The sequence below is a fragment of the Delphinapterus leucas genome, chromosome X (genome assembly GCF_059928025.1).
Source record: "Delphinapterus leucas isolate spDelLeu-1000000601 "Yukka" chromosome X, BTC_Dleu_Yukka2, whole genome shotgun sequence".
Taxonomy (NCBI): Eukaryota; Metazoa; Chordata; class Mammalia; order Artiodactyla; family Monodontidae; genus Delphinapterus; species Delphinapterus leucas.
The window spans coordinates 88,937,566-88,951,530 of NC_143150.1; the positions used below are offsets into that span (position 1 = coordinate 88,937,566).

The following is a 13,965-nucleotide window of genomic DNA, read 5'->3' on the forward strand; positions in this document are numbered from 1 at the left end:
TTCCTTTCTCTTTTTTGTATGTATCTATTATAGATTTTTGGTTTGAGGGTACCATGAGGTTTAGATATAGCTGTGTGTGTGTGTGTGTATTATATATATATATATATATATATATATATATATATAATTATTTTGGTTTTGATCTCTTAAGCACATATGCATTTTAACAACCCTGTATTCCACCCTTCAAGTTTGCTCTTTTTGACATCAGATTTTACATTTTTTGTTTTGTTTATCCCTTAACTGCTTATTGTGGATATATATGGTTTTCCTACTTTTGTCTTTTAACCTTCCTACTACCCTTATACATCATTAATACTACCTTTACTAGATATTTGCCTTTACCAATGAGATTTTTCCTTTTGTGATTTTCATATCTCTAGTTGTGGCCTTGTCTGCTTACAGAAGTCCCTTCAACGTTTCTTGTAAAGGTGGTTTTGTGATGCTGAACTCTTAGCTTTTGCTTATCTGTAACCCTTTTGATCTCTCCATCAAATCCAAATAAAATCCTGGCCAGGTAGAAAATCCTTGGTTGTAGGTTTCCTCCTTTCATCACTTTAAACATATTGTGCCACTCCCTCCTGGCCTGCAGTTTCTGCTGAAAAGTCAGCTGATAGCCTTATGGGAGTTCCCTTGTATGTAACTTGTTGCTTTTCCCTTGCTGCTTTTAATATTCCCTCTTATCTTTAATTTTTCCATTTTAATTACAATGTGTCTTGGTGTGGTCCTCTTGAGGTCAAGCTTGTTTGGGACTCTCTGTGAATCCTCAACTTGGATATTTGTTTCCTTTCCCAGGTTAGGGAAGTTTTCAGCTATTATGTCTTCAGATAAGTTCTTTGCCTCTTTCTCTCTTTTTCCTTCTGAGACCCCTATAATGTGAATGTTACTATACTTGATGTTGTTTCAGAGGTTTCTTAAACTGTCCTCATTTCTTTTTATTCATTTTTCTTTATTCTGTTCAGCTTCAGTGATTTCCACTCCTCTGTCTTCCAAATTGCTGATATGTTCCTCTGTATCACTTAGGCTACTGCTGATTCCTTCTAGTGTATTTTTTATTTCAATTATTGTTTTCTTCTTCATCTCTGTTTGGTTCTTCTCTATGTTGTGTAACTCTTTGTTGAATACTTCTAACTTTTCACTCTGTTCATCCAATCTTTTCCTGAGTTCATTGAACATCTTTATGTCATTACCTTGAACTCTTTATTGTGTAAGTTGCTTACTTCCACTTCATTTAGTTCTTTTTCCTGGATTTTATCTTGTTCCTTCATTTTGAATATGTTCCTCTGTCACCTTATTTTGCCTAAAATTTGCTGTTTTTATTTCTATGTATTCGTAGGTTGGTTATATTTCCCGACCTTAGAGAGCTGGCCTTTTGTAGGAGACATCTTATGTGTCCCAGCAGTGCACTCTGCTCTGGTCATCAGAACTATATGCTCTAGGGTTGTCCCCTATGTGGGCTTCATGGGTCTTTCTGTTGTGGTGTGCTGACTGCTGTGGGTGGTCTGGTAGGCTGGTTGGCACCTGGTCTGGTTGGTTGCCAGGCCTCACCTTGTGTGCAGACTGCCAGTTGCAGGTGGGTGGGACCGGGTCATGAAGCAGCTGGCTATCAAGCCGTTTGGGGGGGGCAGGGCTAGTGCTGGCCTACTGGTCAGCAAAGCTGGGTTCTGTGGTGGTAGGTTGCAGGACCAGTGGTCCTTGGTCTAGTGTTGGCTTGCTAGTAGGCAGGGCTGCTTCCTGACACAGCTGACTGCAGCATCTGGGGTGTCCCAAAGCTGGTGTCAGTGTGCTGAGTGTGGCTGTATCCCAGGGTGATTGTCTGAGGGGTCCAAGGTGTCTCAGAGCTGGTGTTGGTCCGCTGTTGGGCAGGGCTGAGGCTCAAGGGGTTCTGGGGCTAGTGCCAGTTCACTGTTTGGTATATCCATGTCCCAGGGCCTTGGGAGTCCTGGAGTTGGTGTGTTGACCTCCTTGTTGGGCAGAGTTGGGGCCCAGGGTGCCCTGGGGCTGGTGTGTGCCCACTCGTTGGTGAGGCTGCTCCCAGTGCTGGACCACTGATTTGAAGGACCAGTTCTGGGGTCTCTGGTTGCAGGGCCCTGATTTTCCTGGAGTTGGTGCTGGTCCATTGGTGGTGAGACTGGGTCCCTATGGCTAGCTGTGAGGGCCCCTATGGAGTCCAGTGGCTAGGTCCAGTGCACTGGTGTGTGGGGCCGGGTCCTGGGCCCCCTGATGTAAGGGTTGGATCACAGGGTGGCTGTGGGCTCAGGAGGTCTTAATGCAGCCCCCCTGCTTTTGGGTGGGGCAGTGTCCATGCCTGACTAGCTATTTCTTCTGAAGCATCTCAGTACTGGAGCCAAGAGGCTGACAGTTGGGGCTACGTCTCTGTGCTAATAAGCTGGAATGAAGATGCCAAAATGGCCCTTGCCAGCACCAGTGTCCATGTGGTATAACACACTCCCAATAATGGGTGCTGCCAGTGTCTATGTCCCCAGCGTGAGTTCCAGTTGACCCTCTCTGGGAGGATCTCTAAGATCAGCAGGTGGGTCTGACCCAGGATGCTTTCAAACTACCACTTCTGACTTCATTCCCAGAGCATGTGAGATTTTATGTGCACCCTTTAAGAGTGGAGTCTCTTTCCCCACATTCCTCTGGCTCTCCCAAAAATTGCTGCTGGCCTTCAAAGCCAAACTGTCTGGGGGCTTGTCTTCCTGCTGCAGGACCCCTGGGCTTGGGAGCCCAATGAGGGGCTGAGGCCCTTTGCTCTATGGGGAGAACCTCTACAGTTATAATTATCCTCCCACTTGTGGGTCACCCACACAGGGATATGGCTCTCGACTGTACTGCGTCTCCACTCCCCTAACCATTTCATTGTGGTTCCTTCTTTATCTCTTTAACTGTAACACTTTCATGCTAATCTTCTGGTCTTTCTAATCAATAATTGCTCTGTAAGTAGTTCTAATTTCTAGTGTGCCTGTTCAAGGAGGCAAGCTCAGGGTGTTCCTTCTCTGCCATCTTGACCAATCCCGACTGTTGATGACACAATTTTATATAGAGAAAGCCATAAAGACTCCACCAAAAAACTGTTAGCATTAAAATAAATTCTGTAAAGTTGTAGGATTCAAAATCAATATACATTTAGGTCGCTTCCATGTCTTGGCTATTATAAACAGTGCTGCAATGAACATTGGGGTGCATGTATCTTTTTGAATTATGGTTTTCTCTGGGTATATGCCCAGGAGTGCAATTGCTGGGTAATAGGGCAGCTTTATTTTTAGTTTTCTAAGATACCTCCATACTGTTCTCTGTAGTGGCTGTACCAATTTACATTCCGACAAAAAGTATAAGAGGGTTCCCGTTTCTCCACACCCACTCCAGCATTTATTGTTTATAGATATTTTAATGATGCCCAATCTGACTGGTGTGAAGTGATATCTCATTGTAGTTTTGATTTATATTTCCCTAATAATTATCAATGTTGAGCATCTTTTCATGTGCCTCCTGGCCACCTGTATGTCTTCTTTGGGGAAATGTCTATTTAGGTTTTCTGCCCATTTTTCAATTGGGTTGTTTGTTTCTTTTGTTTGTTTGTTTTGTTTTGTTTTGCTGTATGCGGGCTTCTCACTGTTGTGGCCTCTCCCGTTGCGGAGCACAGGCTCCGGACGCGCAGGCTCAGCGGCCATGGTGCACGGGCCCAGCTGCTCCGCGGCATGTGGGATCTTCACAGACTGGGGCATGAACCCATGTCCCCTGCATTGGCAGGCAGATTCTCAACCACTGTGCCACTAGGGAAGCCCTGTTTTTTTGATATTGAGCCTCATGAGCTGTTTGTAAATTTTGGAGAGTAATCCCTTGTCAGTTGCATTGTTTGCAAGTATTTTCTCCCATTCTGTGGGTTTTCATTTCATTTTGTCTATGGTTTCTTTTGCTGTGCAAAAGCTTTAGAGTTTAATTAGGTGCCATTCCTTTATTTTTGATTTTATTTCCATTAATCTGGGAGACAGCTAGAAAAAGATATTGCTGCAATTTATGTCAAAGAGTGTTCTGCCTATGATTTCCTCTAAGAGTTTTGGTTGTTTTTTAATTGTATTTTTATTTTTTTAACATCTTTATTGGAGTATAATTGCTTTACAATGTTGTATTAGTTTCTGCTGTATAACAAAGTGAATCAGCTATACGTATACATATATCCTCATAACCCCTCCCTCTTGAGTCTCCCTCCCACCCTCCCTATCCCACCCCTCTAGGTGGTTGCAAAGCACAGAGCTGATCTCGCTGTGCTATGTGGCTGCTTCCCACTAGCTATCTGTTTTACGTTTGGTAGTGTATATATGTCAATACCACTCCCTCACTTCATCCCAGCTTACGCTCCCCCCTCCCCGTGTACTCAAGTCCATTCTCTATGTCTGCGTCTTTATTCCTGTCCTGCCCCTAGGTTCTTCAGAACCTTTTTTTTTTCCTGATTCCATATATAGGTGTTAGCATACAGTCTTTGTTTTTCTGTTTCTGATTTACTTCACTCTGTATGATAGATTCTAGGTCTATCCACCTCACTAAAAATAACTCAATTTTGTTTCTTTTTATGGCTGAATAATATTCCATTGTATATATGTGCCACATATTCTTTATCCATTCATCTGTCAGTGGACACTTAGCTTGCTTCCATGTCCTGGCTGTTGTAAATGGTGCTGCAATGAACATTGTGGTACATGACTCTTTTTGAATTATGGTTTTCTCCGGGTATATGCCCAGTAGTGGGATTGCTGGGTCGTATGGTAGTTCTATTTGTAGTTTTTTAAGGAACCTCCATACTGTTCTCCAGAGTGGCTGTATCAATTTACATTCCCACCACCAGTGCAAGAGGGTTCCCTTTTCTCCACACCCTCTCCAGCATTTATTGTTTGTAGATTTTTTGATGATGACAATTCTGACTGGTGTGAGGTGATACCTCATTATAGTTTTGATTTGCATTTCTCTAATGATTACTGATGTTGAGCATTCTTTCATGTGTTTGTTGGCAATCTGTATATCTTCTTTGGAGAAATGTCTATTTAGGTCTTCTGCCCATTTATGGATTGGGTTGTTTGTTTTTTTGATATTAAGCTGCATGAGATGCTTGTAAATTTTGGAAATTAACCCTTTGTCAGTTGCTTCGATTGCAAATATTTTCTCCCATTCTGAGGGTTGTCTTTTCATCTTGTTTATGGTTGCTTTTGCTGTGCAAAAGCTTTGAAGTTTCATTAGGGCCCATTTGTTTATTTTTGTTTTTATTTCCATTTCTCTAGGAGGTGGGTCAAAAAGGATCTTGCTATGATGTATGTCATAGAGCGTTCTGCCAATGTTTTCCTCTAAGAGTTTTATAGTTTCTGGCCTTACATTTAGGTCTTTAATCCATTTTGAGTTTATTTTTGTGTATGGTGTTAAGGAGTGTTCTAATTTCATTCTTTTACATGTAGCTGTCCAGTTTTCCCAGCACCACTTATTGAAGAGGCTGTCCTTTCTCCACTGTACATTCCTGCCTCCTTTATCAAAGATAAGGTGACCATATGTGTATGGGTTTATCTCTAGGCTTTCTATCCTGTTCCATTGATCTATATTTCTGTTTTTGTGCCAGTACCGTACTGTCTTGATTACTGTAGCTTTATAGTATAATCTGAAGTCAGGGAGCCTGATTCCTCCAACTCCATTTTTCTTTCTCAAGATTGCTTTGGGTATTCAGAGTCTTTTGTGTTTCCATACAAATTGTGAAATTTTTTGTTCTAATTCTGTGAAAAAATGCCACTGGTAGTTTGATAGGTATTGCATTTAATCTGTAGATTGCTTTGGGGAATATAGCCATTTTCACAATGTTCATTCTTCCAATCCAAGAATATGGTATATCTCTCCATCTGTTTTTTTCATCTTTAATTTCTTTCATCAGTGTCTTATAGTTTTCTATAAGGTCTTTTGTCTCCTTAGGCAGGTTTATTCGTAGGTATTTTATTCTTTTCGTTGCAATGGTAAATGGGAGTGTTTCCATAAATTCTCTTTCAGATTTTTCATCATTAGTGTATAGGAATGCAGGAGATTTCTGTGCATTAATTTTGTATCCTGCTACTTTACCAAATTCATTGATTAGCTCTAGTAGTTTTCTGGTAGCATCTTTAGGATTCTCTATGTATAGTATCATGTCATCTGCACACAGTGACAGTTTTACTTCTCCTTTTCTGATTTGGATTCCTTTTGTTTCTTTTTCTTTTCTGATTGCTGTGGCTAAAACTTCCAAAACTCTGTTGAAAAATAATGGTGAGAGTGCGCAACCTTATCTTGTTCCTTATCTTAGCGGAAATGGTTTCTGTTTTTCACCATTGATCCTCTAAAACTTTTATAGTGTCCAGTCTTACATTTAGGTCTTTAATCCATTTTGAGTTTATTTTTGTGTATGGTGTTAAGGAATGTTGTAATTTCATTTTTTTACATGTAGCTGTCCAGTTTTCCCAGCACTGTTTTTTGAAGAGACTGTCCTTCCTCCATTGTATAGTCTTTCTTTATTATAGATTAATTGATTGTATGAGTGTGGACTTATTTCTGGACTCTCTGTTCTGTTCCATTAATCTATGCATCTTGTTTTTGTGCCAGTACCATACTGTTTTGAATTCTATAGCTATGTGGTATACTTTCAAGTATGGGAGTGTGACACCTGTAGTTTTGTTCTTCTCTCTCAAGATTGCTTTGGCTATTTGGAGCCTTTTGTGTTTTCATTAAAAATTATATTTATTTTTTCTAGTTCTGTGAAAAGTGCCACTGGTATTTTGATAGAGATTGCATTGAATCTGTTGATTTCTTTTGGTAGTATGGACATTTTAATGATATTGAATCATTCAGTCCATCAGTGTGGCATATTTTCCAATTTTTTGGTGTGTTATCTTCAATTTCTTTAATCATTGTCTTATTGTTTTGAGGCTACAGGTCTTTTAACTCCTTGGTTAAATTTATTCCTAGGTATTTTATTATTTTGGATGCAATTATAAACGGGATTGTTTCCTTCATTTCTCTTTCTGTTGGTTCATCATTATTGTATAGAAATGCAACACGTTTCTGTATATTAATTTTTTAAATAAATTTATTTATTCATTTATTTTGGGCTGCATTGGGTCTTCATTGCTGCACCCAGGCTTTCTCTAGTTGCAGTGAGTGGGGGCTATTCTTCATTGAGGTGCGCAGGCTTCTCATTGCAGTGGCTTCTATTGTTGTGGAGTGTGGGCTCTAGGTATGCAGGCTTCAGTAGTTGTGGCACGAGGGCTCAGTAGTTGTGGCTCATGGGCTCTAGAGTTCAGGCTCAGTAGTTGTGGTGCACAGGCTTAGTTTCTCCGTGGCATGTGGGATCTTCTTGGACCAGGGCTCGAACCTGTGTCCCCTGCATTGGCAGGCGGATTCTTAACCACTGTGCCACCAGGGAAGTCCTGTATATTAATTTTGTATCTGCAAGTTTCTGAATTCATTCATTAGCTTTAATAGATTTTTGGTGGAGTGTTTGGTGTTTTCTGTATATAGTATTCTGTCATCTGAAAATACTGATTGTTTTACTTCTGACTTTCTGGTTTTGATGCCTTTTAGTTCTTTTTCTTGCCTCATTTCTGTGGCTAGAACTTCCAATACTATGTTGAATGAAAGTGGCAAGAGTGAGCATCCTTGTCTCATTCCTAATCTTAAAAAAAAAAGCTTTCCGCTTTTCACATTGAATATAATGTTAACTGTGAGTTTGTCATATATGGCCTTTTATTATGTTGAAGTATGTTCCCTCTATACCCACTTTGTTAAGAATTTTTTATCATAAACTGATATTGAATTTTATCAAATGCTTTTCTGAATCTATTGAGATGATCATGTGATTTTTATCCTTCCTTTTGTTAGTTTGGCATATCACATTTTTTGATTTATGGATGTTAAGCCATCCTCACATCTCTGGAATGAACCCCACTTGATCATGGTGTATAAGTCTTTTAATGTATTGTTAAGTTTGATTTGCTAATATTTTGTTGAGGACTTTTGTATCTATATTTAGCAAAGATATTGGCCTGTAATTTTCTTTCTTGCAGTGTTTTTGTCTGGTTTTGGTACCACGTTAATGGTGGCCTTGTAGAATGAGTTTGGGAGTATTCCTTTGTCTTCATTTTTTGCAATAATTTGAAAGTGATAGATATGAAGTATTTTAAAATATTTGGTAGAATTCACCTGTGAAGCCATCTGGACCTTGACTTTTGTTTTGGGGGAGTTTTTTGATTACTGATTCAATTTCATTATTAATAATCTGTCTATTCAGATTTTCTATTTCTTCATGATTCAGTGTTGGAAGCTTATATGATCTAGAAATTTTTCCATTTCTTCTAGGTTGTTTAATTTGTTGACATATAATTGTTCATAGTAGTCTCTTATGATCCTTCATATTTCTGTGGTGTCAAGTTGTAAATTTTCCTCTTTAATTTCTGATTCTACTTATTTAGGTAATCTCTTTTTCTCTTGATGAGGCTGGCTAAATAAGTTTCTTGATTTTGTTCATCTTTTCAAAAGACCAACTGTTACGTTTATTGATCTCTTGTATTTTTGTCTCTATTTCATTTATTTCCTCTATGATCTATTATTTTTTTCCTTCTTCTAACTTTGGTCTTTGCTTATTCTTCTTTTTGTAGTTCCTTTAAATGTATATTTAGATTCTTTATTTGAGATTTTTGTTTCTTGAGGTAGGGCTGTATCAGTATGAGCTTCCCTCTTAGGACTACTTTTGCTTTGTCCCATTGATTTTGCTTATGCTAAATTTGGGGGTTTTTTAATTCTTCTTTCTCTCATTGCTTTAGTTGCAAGGTTAGGTTGTTTATTTGAGATGTTTCCTGTTTCTTAAGCTAGGATTGTATTGCTATAAACTTCCCTCTTAGAACTGCTTTTGCTGCATCCCATAGGTTTTGGGTTGTCATGCCTCCATTGTCATTTGTTTCTAGGTATTTTTTGATTTCCTCTTTGATTTCTTCAGTGATCACTTGGTTATTAAGTAGTGTATTGTTTAGCCTCCATGTGTTTGTATTTCTTACAGATCTTTTCCTGTAATTGATATCTAGTCTCATAGCATTGTGGTCCAAAAAGATACTTGATACGATTTCAATTTTCTTAAATTTACCAAGACTTGATTTGTGACCCAAGATATGATCTATCCTGGAGAATGTTCCATGAGCACTTGAGAAGAATGTGTATTCTGTTGTTTTTGGATGGAATGTCCTATAAATATCAATTAAGTCCATCTTGTTTAATGTATCATTTAAAGCTTGTGTTTCCTTATTTATTTTCATTTTGGATGATCTGTCCATTGGTGAAAGTGAGATGTTAAAGTCCCCTATTATGATTGTGTTACTGTCGATTTCCCCTTTTGTGGCTGTTAGTATTTGCCTTATGTATTGAGTTGCTCCTACGTTGGGTGCATAAATAATTATAATTGTTATATCTTCTTCTTGGATCGATCCCTTGATCATTATGTAGCGTCCTTCTTTGTCTCTTGTAATAGTCTTTATTTTAAAGTCTATTTTGTCTGATATGAGAATTGCTACTCCAGCTTTCTTTTGATTTTCATTTGCATGGAATATCTTTTTCCATCCCCTTACTTTCAGTCTGTATGTGTCTCTAGGTCTGAAGTGGGTCTCTTGTAGACAGCATATATACAGGTCTTGTTTTTGTATCCATTCAACGAGTTTGTGTCTTTTGGTGGGAGTATTTTATCCATTTACATTTAAGGTAATTATCAATATGTATGTTCCTATTCCCATATTCTTAATTGTTTTGGGTTTGTTATTGTAGGTCTTCTCCTTCTCTTGTGTTTCTTGCCTAGAGTAGTTCCTTTAGCATTTGTTGTAAAGCTGGTTTGGTGGTGCTGAACTGTCTCAGCTTTTGCTTGTCTCTACAGGTTTTAATTTCTCCATCAAATCTGAATGAGATCCTTGCTGGGTAGAGTAATCTTGGTTGTAGGTTTTTCTCCTTCAGCACTTTAAATATGTCCTGCCAGTCCCTTCTGGCTTGCAGAGTTTCTGCTGAAAGATCAGCTGTTAACTGTATGTCCCATAGATTTTGGACAGTTATGTTTCCATTTTCATTTGTCTCAAGGTATATTATTATTTCTTCTTTGATTTCTTCACTGACCATTGGTTGTTTAGCATCATGCTGTTTAGTCTCCATGTGTTTGTGTTTTTTCCAGTTCTCTTATTGTAGTTGATTTCTAGTTTCATAGTGTTGTTTTCTGAAAAGATGATTAATATGATTTTAATCTTTTTATATTTAATGTGACTTGTTTTGTGGCCTAACATGTGATGTATCTGGAGAATGTTCCATGTGTACTTGAAAAGAATGTGTGTTCTGCTGCTTTTTGATGGAATGTTCTATAGGTGTATATATTAAGGTAATCTCATATAATGTGTTAAGGCCAGTGTTTCTTTATTGATTTTCTGTCAGATGATATATCCATTGGTGTAACTGGGGTATTATGGTCCCCTACTATTATTGTATTTCTGTCTATTTCTTCAGTTATTTCTGTTAATATTTGCTTTATATATTTAGGTGCTCTTCTGTTGAGTGCATAAATGTTTACAAATGTTATATCGTCTTGTTAGATTGACCCCTTTATCATAACTTAATGTCCCTCCTTGTTTTGTTACAGTCTCTGCTTTAAAGTCTATTTTGTCTGATATAAGTACTGCTACCGTGGCTTTCTTTTAATTTCCATTTGCATTGAATACCCTTTTCTATCCTATAACTTTCAGTCTGTGTGTGTCTTTAGATCTGAAGTGAGTTTCTTGCAGGCAGCATATATATCGGCCTTGTTTTTGTATCCATTCAGCCACTCTATGTCTTCTGATTGGAGCATTAGTTCATTTAAATTTAAAGTGATTATTGATAGGTATTTACTTATAGCTATTTTGTTCATTGTTTGCTGGTTGTTTTTGTAGTTCTTCTCTGTTCTTGTCTACTCCTCCCGGTTTCTTTCCTTGTGTTTTGATGGATTCCTTTAGTATGATGTTAGGGTTCCTTAAGAAAGTAAATCTTATAACCAACAAGGACCTACAGTATAGCACAGGGAACTCTGCTAAATATTCTGTAATAACCCAAATGGGAAAAGAATGTGAAAAAGAATAGATACATGTATATGTATAACTGAATCACTTTGCTGTATACCTGAAATTAACACAACATTGTTAATCAATTATACTCTAATATAAAATTTAAAATTTTTTTTAAAAGAGAGTAAATCTTAAAAGTTCTCATCACAAGGAAAAAAAATGTAACTATGTATAGTGATGGATGTTAACTAGACTTATTATGGTGACCATTTCACAGTTTATACAAATATCAAATCATTATGCCGTACACCTGAAATTAGTGTAATGCTTATCTCAGTTATATTGTAATAAAAAAGAAGATGACTCTGATTGTCCTCTGGATCTCTTTTAATTGTTTTGCATAATTAGGCCAGATTCATGTCTTCTAGGAACTGTGTAGTTTTCCAGGAAGTGATGCTTGAAGATATCAGAAATCTGGGAAATATGCCATTAGTGGGGAAGGCAGCAGAGTCTCCACCCTTTCACTTCCCAGTTGTTTGACCTTGAGCAAGATCCTTTACCTCTCTGAGCTTTGGTTTCTTCATTTCTAAAACAAACTTAATATGTCTTCCCTACAGCACACAGTTGTTGTAAGGAATGAAGCATAACAACATGTTATCAGGATTTGCACTCTTATACTGCAAGTAAACTACCCATTCTGTAGGCCACTAAAATTGTGCCCTAGGACTGGCATCTATGCAGTGCCTGTGATATGTATCTTCTGAAAGCCACCTTTGAAAGGAACAGAGTTCAGAGGTCACACTCAGGGATGGTGCAGGCTCAGAGTGGAAAGAGAGATTGAGTCAGGGGTATGTGTATGGCACCACTCAGAAAGGGAGTTTTGAATACTGAGCACTTAAATTTTGGAATTGGGACAAAATGCTGATCTATCTTATCCTTTTCTCACCCCACTCAAGTTTTTTCTTTCTTCTCCTGTTGTTCCAGGTGCATGATGACTGCAGGAGACGGTTTTCCAAGGAATGCTGGTTTGGAAGTCATCGATCATCAGTCATTCCTCCCACTGCCCTCAGCGACCCCAAGGGTGATGGTGAGTAGCTAAACTTTAATACATTGGGGAATACATTGGGGAGGGAGGGAAGATGTAAAACCTAGAGAAAAAGACTGCAATTAAATTAATCTGGTCAACCAATCAAACATTTCCGGGAGTACGAGTGTGCATATGTGTATAGACAGCTCATGTTTTCCTTTAGACTTTTGGGATGGTGAATATTGCTTATGGTGTATATGTATGTGGGCATGTTCTTTGTAGCCTCTGTCAAAATTGTTTCCAAATGATCAGAATTGATTTCAGCTTTTACATGATTTCGAGACAGTAGATAATCCATGAAATATTTTTTTTTGCTTGCTGCCTACTTTATTGCCAAGGAAAAGCCAGCATTAGCTAGGGGGCAAGGATTCCTGTAACCATTACAACAGTTTTAGAACTAGACACAGCACATGTGTACGTGTGTGCACATACGTGTACATACACTCTGAGCCACTCTAGTCTCTTCCAGTTCATTTCCCAACCCCAACACAGATACAGACAGACATTGGTACATGGAATGAGCCACTCACACAGTTTTCTGCAGGCAAGCATACTCATATGTCCCCATAATGACATGCACAGACACACATCCCTCACTCAGGGATGCATGCATATATTATTCTCAGAACTACTCAAATATTTATCCACATAGAGTCACTTACCAGATAGCTGACTAGAGAGATGATGAGATTGATGACTTGGTATATAAGAGACACTTGACTGGCTAGGAGAAAGAAGCGCCTAGGGGCAAGATGGAAAAGTATCAAACTAGTCAGCCAAGTCTACTCAGGCTGCTAATGAAAGTCAATGAAGTCTTGAATCTGAGACTTTGCTCAACCCCACAGGGACCTGGGGAAGATGTCTTTGGGCAGACTGAAGGATGGCCGCCTCAGCATCTTATAAATCACCCCCAAATAGGTGTTAAGGGGCTGCCACCTCTCCTTTGTAAATGGCTCAACAGGTTCTGTGTTCTTGTGGAAGTTGGGTTTTTTAGTTTGTTTTTTCCCATCTTATATCATTTCTTATTCTTGTTATAGATGGTCAACTGATAGCACTACTACTTTCTTTTGCTTTCCACCGATGACATATTATTGCTTAGAAGCACCTGTGCTAAGCCATTCTTTTTGTGTAATGTCTCATACAATGCCCCATGAGTTAGCTTTTAGCCTTTCATCCTAGTCATCTGCAATCTTGATCCAATTGAATGTCACTCTTGAGAGCCCTTCTTTCTATCATGTGTTACTTGGCCTGTGGTTTCTTAGGAGTATCTTTTGAAACCTCCATATCTTCTTGACTCCTTCTGGCTTCTTGGCCTAGGCAAATACACTCTTTAATGTTCCCTGTTGGGAAGTCTCACCCATCTTAGAGATGATGAGGTCATTAAAGATGATCTGGTCCAACCCTCTGGCCAGGCTAGGGAATCCCTTCTCCAGCATCCAAGGTGGAGGCATCCATTTGATGACTTTCTGAGGAAGCACATGCCATTGCTGATTAGCATTCATTCATTATTTATTCAGTCAACAAACTCTAATTTCTGATGTCTTCTAATTTCCCTTTTTCCTACCCGATCTGCTTGGTAAATTTCTTCTCTCATCCTAGAGGGTGAGAACAACGTCAAACATTGCCTCCTGTTTAAAGGCTTCTGTAATTGCTCCTCCCCATTTCTCCAGACAAATAAATTACTTCCTTTGCTGTAAACCCAGAACACATATCTCAGAGCACTTAACACACTATATTATAGTTCGTCACATGTATGTCTCCCACTCCAGACTGTGAGCTCTTGTATCACTAGCACTTAACTCAAACCCGATA

At 38.6% G+C, this 13,965-nt stretch overlaps 1 protein-coding gene across 1 annotated transcript in view; it reads left to right on the forward strand.

Moving 5' to 3' along the window:
- Positions 1-13,965, forward strand: part of DGKK (diacylglycerol kinase kappa) — a 160,458-nt gene that overhangs the window by 104,863 nt on the left and 41,630 nt on the right. The window contains exon 8 of the mRNA XM_089904546.1: positions 12,051-12,153. Coding sequence (XP_089760672.1) covers positions 12,051-12,153 — 103 coding nt within the window. The remainder of the gene's footprint in view (positions 1-12,050; positions 12,154-13,965) is intronic.